We start from the raw sequence: 7,534 nt of genomic DNA, 5'->3' as shown, positions 1-7,534 counted from the left end.
CCCTAAATAATTATTCTTGCTTTACCAGAGTAAATTTACTGGAAAATTTTACAGCTCCAACAAGCAGATATGAGTCAAATCTATTTTTGCCAGTCACAGAACTCATTTCTCTTAGTAGGCTGCAAGTGAATAGGCAGAAATTTGTTCATTCTGTAGTGTGGTCACCTGTGTGATCTTTGGCAATTTTTAATCCCCAAAACACCAGATCAGTGCAAAATAGGGGGAAAAATACCAGACTGATGATGGAATAATAATAAAACACCTTTAGAAAACGTTGTGTCACCAGATGCTACTTTTACTTAACGTTCTGCAATTGTAGGTGAACATTAAGAAAGCAGTTGGAACCTTCAGACATCTGAGTTGGTGACAAATTGAGAATGTGAATATGTGTTTGTACAGTGGGAAATCATGCAAGGTGAAACAGAAAAAGGGGAAAAGCTAAATGAGGAAGCAATGAGATTTGGTGTTCTCTGCCACTGCAAGAATATGGTACAGTGGGCTGTGAGGATTTGATTGCAATTATGGAGCCAAGAAGATGTATTCATGACTATTAAACATATATTCTGTCATGTTTTGGGGTGTAAGGTGAAAGCAAAGAGTTAGAATAGTAGGTAGTATATGAGGATGCTCAAATGGTTTTTAAGCTCCTTGTATTTTTAGATAGAAGTTAGTGAGCATTGAAGAGTTGCAAAGAAAACAGGATTTGAAACTAGAACTAGGTTTTTGTTTTAACAGGTACAGGAGATGCTACCAAAGTTGAAACTGTTACCTTCTGCAAGCAAGTAACTTTGCTGGAAGTGTATGGGTGTTTGGTAGCATCTCTCAATCACAGCATGTCAGCTCTAACTAGACAAACTGAAGCCTTGGCAGATTTTAATGGTGACATCTGAGGAGGAGAGCTGAGAAAGCTAAGTGTTGCCGTGAGTGCACAAGCTTCCTCAGAAGGGCAAAACATAGGGTCAGAGGGGAAAGGTTCAGCTTGTCATCACTGCTTTCTAACATGTAGCCACTTCCTGCTGCTTCTGAGAATGGTGAATAAGAAATGAACTTGATTTGGGCAAAGCTTCAAGATTTTTATTGAATGGTACATAACTAATAAACAAGATTATACAGTGTCTGTATTTTCATGGAAAATAGACTCAGTTAAACACATAACATATTTCTGCCTCTTGGATAGATGCTAATTTAGCATTTGTAAAACTCAAGGCTCCAGCAGAGCTGGAATATCCTCCCAGCAAGAGCCCCAGAGGTCTGCTGTTGGGCAGACTTTCTCTCCAACCGTGCTGTCAGCACTGCCTCAGATATCATCAGTGTTAATTCCAGTACTGCACTGCTGAGACACAGTGCCAGAAAAAGGCTGAGATCAGGCTTTTAGAGCAGCAGTATCATCAGTGCCAGCCTACAGTGATGCCTTTGTGGAAGCACAGAGCACTAATACAAGAAATCGAACCAATAAACAGCACTGCATGGAAACAAGACAACATTCCTTTGTGCATTAGTGTGCCCTTCTGCCTCTTCCCCTCAGACCTGTAGGATTAACTTTGCAATGATACAAAAGCCTCTGCAGTAATAGTGTTTGGATTTCATTTGATCAGTAGACACGGCACAATGTGACAATAAGATGTTCAACTCAACAGCAATATCTCTTAATGCTATACATATATATGTATATTTATATAAACTACATATTGGTACAATACAACTCAAAAAATCAATGGCCTAACATAGCCATTTACATGTGACAGGATTAACCTTGAAATATTAATGCATAAACTATTTATTCTCCTCCAAACTATAGAAGTTACAAATGTTTTCTCTCTTTTCGGTACACCTTTGTAATAAGACAATACATTTTATTACTTTGACTTAAGTCAATTAGCAGATTCTCCTTTCCGCTAGGAAACAGACACTCCATCTCCTTGTTTCAGTTAACAGTGATGTGAAATGGAATCACTTTTTTCTCTAGCTTTTCAGAAGGCATTTTCACATAGACCCCAGTCGTGAGACGTCGTCTTCTCTGGATCTGTAAGATATGGGAAGACAGGGAAATAAATGAGTGGTCACCTCTCTTTGCAGAACATCTATTAAGATTACTTGAGGTAGAATCAGGAGTTAGAGGGTCCATTTAAGAAAAGATAGAGTCCTGCCATTCAACCAGCACTTTGAAGGTGCTCTTATTACAGTCCAGTCTTGGCTCAAAACTCAGTGTTTACACCGGACTTTTTAATTTAGCTTCTAGTGACAAGAGTGATTGAAAAATATGGGGCAAGAATACTATTTTGGTTTATGATTTGATGTGAGTTTTATTTCTACACTCCAGACCCCCACTGAAATAAGCAAACCAGATTTACATTTCTCATGCTTTTGTCTTATGCGGATGTTTCTAGCTGTGAAGTTAAAATATGCTATAAGTTACAATTCCTTCCTGCCACAGGGAGAAGCTTCTTTACATTTGTTTTGTACATAGATAAATAGTGAGAAAAGTAAAAATCAAATCCTAGGACTTTGTGTGAAACAGCCATGTGAAAATCAGGGTAGACCTGAAGACTGTTGCCTTTGATACCAGAAGTACCCAAGACTCCAGCCTATTCTAAGCACCCAAACCTAAGCCAAGAATCAGTTCAACTGATATAAGTTGTCTGCTACTCTGGCAACACAACTGAGGCATAAACAAGTTTAAATAGTAAATCCAGCAAGTTCTCCTTTTGCATTATTGCATCAGTACTGCAGTGCACTAGTAAAATGGTGCCAGAGCATCCCAGTGCATTTGTTCCAAACATTCTCTCTTGTTCTTGTTTCTTTCTCCTTGTTCTTGGCACACAAAGGGGCATTATTAGCAGGATGGGATTAGTTGATGGGACTCACCGCTTTGCCCACGACAATGGCTGAGATGATGATGCTGTAAAGAAAGAATCCTGAGGCAGTAGCTCCTAATACCCAGAGATATATGGCAGTGTCTGGACAAGGTTCTGGATCTAAAACATATCATATTATACAACTCTTATCACATATGACCATCATAAAGAAGACCCTGGAGTCAATCATTAACATCCACACTTCTTTTCTCTACCATTTACTATCCCAGGATATTATCCTGCCCACTCAAACTCCAGTGAAAATAGAATTTATGTGCAGAAGAACAAACACTTCACTCTTTGCTGTTTCTGCACTGACATTCCTAACTTCCATGACACAGCATTTATACTATATGGTATTGCATATGCTGTGAAACATCCATAAATTGCTAAATACATGGCATGTCTATGAATACATCTGCATTGGGTGTCTACAGGAATAAGAGCATGATTCTCAAAGGCTGAATCAGTGTTCAACCTCACTTCCTACAAACAGCACTCTGAAGATCTATGAGACATACAGCAACATTTGTAAGCTGGGAATATCACAGTACTGGAAAGCAGCCTGGCTTACCAATCACGTAGAGTTGTGTCCCGTTTCCCTTGTTCATGAAGTATGGTGGAGGGTACATCCGCTCCATCTTGCAGACATAAAGACCAGTATCATTAGCTTGCAGGCCTGTGAGGGTAAGGGTCACGTTGTTTCGGCCCGGGCTAACATGGCACTGAATAACCTCTTCCACACTGAACATTTTAAATTCCATCGTGTAGGTCGAAGCACAGATTTCAGTGAACTTGTCACCTGTCTGTTTGAGCAAAGTCACTCGAATTTCCTTTGCATTCCCAATGTGCTTGTAGTTACACACCAAGCTGGCAACTCCTTGCCTGTTGGCCAGTACTATTGCTGGCTGAGTCACTTCCATTACTGCAAGGAACAAAGAGCATCATGGTAAGTTAACTGTCCAGAAATGGTCTGCAGCCATATAATAACTTGATAAATTAATAACATATAAAAAACTTGAAACCTGTACTAAAAGAAAGAAGTCCTACCACCTCCTGTCATGTGTGGATAACTCCTAGAAATGCCTCTATATCCTTTCAAAAAAAATCCTTCAAGACCACAATTAACATGAAGACTGCATTAATATACTGAAAAATACTGACATGCTTTCATTATTATAAGTGATATTAGAAATCTCAGCAATTATTTGTTCCCAAGTAGTGAGTAACTTGACCACTTACTGGAGCAATGACCTGCAAGCTTCAATTTCCTTCTTAACACACACTTTTAGATGTACAAAAGAAAACAAATATATAGACTTCAGATGGTAAAGATGAAATTTGTAAAGTTAGGAATTTAAACCATAACTTCTACCTGGTAGAAATAAACATATTGCCATTTAGAAAGTAACGGATTGACATCCTGTACGAAACATAGAACAGAATCCTTAGGGTGACAGTAATACTGAATAAAAACTCTGTTTCCATTTTTTATTCCTGATCTTTTTACTCAAGCTATTCCCAAGTCACTGGATAGAAAGATGTACGTTCTAAGCTACAGTATAGCAACACACAGCAAAGCCTGATGAACATACTGCAAAAAATCTTCACAAATCTTAAGGGGAAATTTGTACACCATGTGTGTCTCCACAGGCTGTTTTGTACAACTGCTGTATTCTGTCCCTCAACACGATGGGAATGCATTTTTGCTCTAGTGAGCCATGAGTGCTCAGTATTATTTATTCAATTTCATATTAAAACAGTCCATTTCCGGGCTGAGTTTACCTTCTTCAGTTCTGCAGTGCAAGAATATGGGAAGGAGATAAGTAAAATCTCTCCATCCATTCAAACATCTATCTCCACCTTGTCAGCTGCCAACTTCACCCACAAGGCCTGGTTTGTCAAAATATTTCTTCCTTCGTGAGCTGCTCTGAGTCCTGCCCAGCCTCTCTGCAGGTGTCTTTGCTCTTGAGTCTGTGTTTGGTTTTCCAGACACCTCTCAGAGCCCTAGACTTCTTTCCCAGACTGTCCTATGGAGAGACCCCATGTCATCTCCTCTTGTACCCAGCCCCCGTCCTGCAAAGGTGTCAAAATGAGAAATTGTAGACATCCCCAGCTACCTTCATCTACCCACCTTTGGCAGTGGCAGTGGCTGCGCAGAGAAAGCTCACGGTGACCCATGCTGAGAGCATTCCTGCGCCGAGACAGATGCTGTAGGAGCTGAAAATATCTGATGCCTTCAGACTTTAAGACAAACTGGAACTCTCAGGACTGGAATAAAGGTAACACCTTTCAGGATACTGAATCTTCGAAATGTTTGAACCCACACAGAGTCAGTGTGTATTTATATAGCTGTGATCCCAGATGCTGTACCTGAAAGTAATATGAAGCTTTGTTTTGGTTTTACGAGAAAGGAAGTAGTGGGTTTGATTAGTACGTGCATAGTTAACCTCAAACAGCATGAACAAAAACAACTATTCAGCAGATGGAAAATATATATTCAATCTGAAACTGCCATCCATTCTGCTTTGAGAACTGGGGGGAGGAAAGTAATCATCCAATAGAGTAATGCAGGGCCATTAGTGCAGCTTCCTTACACAACCATAACGTTTAAAATTCTAGCAGTCATCAGTTATTTTCTATTAGGACAACATACAAAGAACTATTTTTGCCTAATGTGACACAGTGAATCAGTGCAAGCTAGCCTGTTTATGGAGGACTTCCTTCCACCTCTAATATCTTTGTTTCCTTTAATGTTAGTGCTTTTGATGTTTAAAAGTGCTGCCCCCTTCAAAATACTGATTACAACTGCAATAGTTTCATCTTTTAATATTAATAATGTGACTTGAATCGTAACCCAACTTGTTCTGTTCTTCTAAGAAAAAAAATGATCTATCTAGGATTATAACTAATGACTTCCACATCTGTACAACACTTTCTCTACGTAGAGACTTTACTGTCCAAGTACACTGAGATCAACCGATGAAAAACACTATAGAAGCTTTGATTATTGCTGTCTCCTCTTAGAGAACCTGCCTCGTACCAAATCTCAGTGACACAGTTTTCACCCATTGGCCTTTTAAAAGTCATATCTGAAAAAAAAAGTGTGAAAATCCTTGTGTTTTTTTATGTGATGGTCTGTCACATCCATGAATCATTGCCTAAAGAATTTCTTAAAAATAAGTTACTCTGAAGACCATCATTCTTTTTTTTTCCCATCTACTTTGAGAAGCTCTTCTAGAAGATGCTTCATCATTTGCACGTTAACAAAGACCTACTTCTGGACTGTGACCTTGAAAAAAGATAGCATTAATTCTTGAACAGTGGCCTGCTCAGACCAAAGATACAGGACAAATACTTCATCTCAAAAATTACATAAATACATAATTATATAAATAAATTGACTGCTTCCAAATTTAGGTGATGCAACAATTTTTTAATGACAAATTCATTGCCACTTTGATTTCATCTAGCATTTAAAAGCCAGCCTTCAAAACAGAACTGATAATAAATAAAAATACAACTCTGGGAAATGGAAAAATTGCACCCAAATAATGAGTCAGGCCTGTATTTTATTACTGCTTATACACACTTAAATCCATTTTATTAATAAATTTAGTATTAACTAAATTCTATTGCAATATTACATATCAGAACATCAGAGAGATTTATGGCATGAAGTTATCAGGTTGTGCCTGACATTTTCAAATCCAGAGTAGTAAACATATTGCCTATCCCATGTAGCTTTTTGGCTTGGGCTTTGTATGCAGTTAAATAAATGATGCACTTGAGCCTCCCCATCATTCATAATATAATCCAGATAATTGATTGTGCAATTAACCACTAAACATTTGGAAAGGATTTCCTTTTAAAACTCTATGCTTACTGTCCCACATAACCACAGTATGACTGAGCACTGAACCAGGCTCCCAGGGTAGTGGTCACAGCACGGAGCTTGCCAGAATTCAAGAAGTATGTGGACAATGCTCTCAGACATATGGCCAGATTGGTGGTTCTCAATCAGTGTGGAGCCAGGAGCTGGACTCGATGATCGTTATGGGTCCCTTCCAACTCAGGATATTCCAGAATTCTATATAGCTAGAGAGAGAGAAAGCCCTCTAGGCCTGGTCTCTGGCAAACACTTTTTCCATTCTTACCCATTTTGTTTTCCAGGCTGTTTAATTCTCAGGGTGTCTTTTCAAATCTACCACAGCTTACTCTTTACTCTTCTTTCTCCTTAAAATCCTGTCACGATTACTACTCTTCTAAGTAAGACACAGTATGTCACCCTGTGGATTTTCTTGAAGTTTTCTGTCTCTCCATGGCCAGGGCAGCCTGCGGTGAGCCTAGACTATTCCCCTTCCAATACATAGAGATTACCTTCCTACAGTGTCCTTTCTTCTTGCTGATCAGGCTTTGGATCTTGAGTTAACATTGAGCAGATACCAGATTGAAGATGTAGCAAAATAGGGTTCTTGTTCCAAATAAGACTTCTTCACTATTCCTTTCCTACTGAACTAAGTTGTGGCATGAAATAAGGTCTTAGTAACCAAATGAGTTCCCCCCTAAAATGAGATCCACAAGAATGGTCAGGGAGGCCTTTTCTCTGTGCTCTGCTACTCTTCTAACTACTGTTCAGCTGAAGAAGACTCTGTGGGCTTTTGCTCAGTCCACCTTCC

At 39.1% G+C, this 7,534-nt stretch overlaps 1 protein-coding gene across 1 annotated transcript; it reads right to left on the bottom strand.

Annotated features, from left to right (window-relative positions):
• Nucleotides 1-1,077: 1,077 nt before the first annotated feature.
• Nucleotides 1,078-5,213, bottom strand: CTLA4 (cytotoxic T-lymphocyte associated protein 4). Its single transcript, XM_048953040.1, has 4 exons — nucleotides 4,990-5,213; nucleotides 3,430-3,780; nucleotides 2,866-2,975; nucleotides 1,078-2,023 (listed from the first exon to the last, which is right to left on the bottom strand). Exons 1-4 carry the CDS (start codon nucleotides 5,045-5,047, stop codon nucleotides 1,925-1,927), a joined length of 618 nt encoding a protein of 205 aa, XP_048808997.1. The 5' UTR covers nucleotides 5,048-5,213; the 3' UTR covers nucleotides 1,078-1,924.
• Between the last annotated feature and the right edge of the window lie 2,321 nt (nucleotides 5,214-7,534).

This window comes from Lagopus muta, chromosome 8 (assembly GCF_023343835.1).
Source record: "Lagopus muta isolate bLagMut1 chromosome 8, bLagMut1 primary, whole genome shotgun sequence".
NCBI lineage: Eukaryota > Metazoa > Chordata > Aves > Galliformes > Phasianidae > Lagopus > Lagopus muta.
This window is presented reverse-complemented; position numbering and strand designations above follow the sequence as displayed.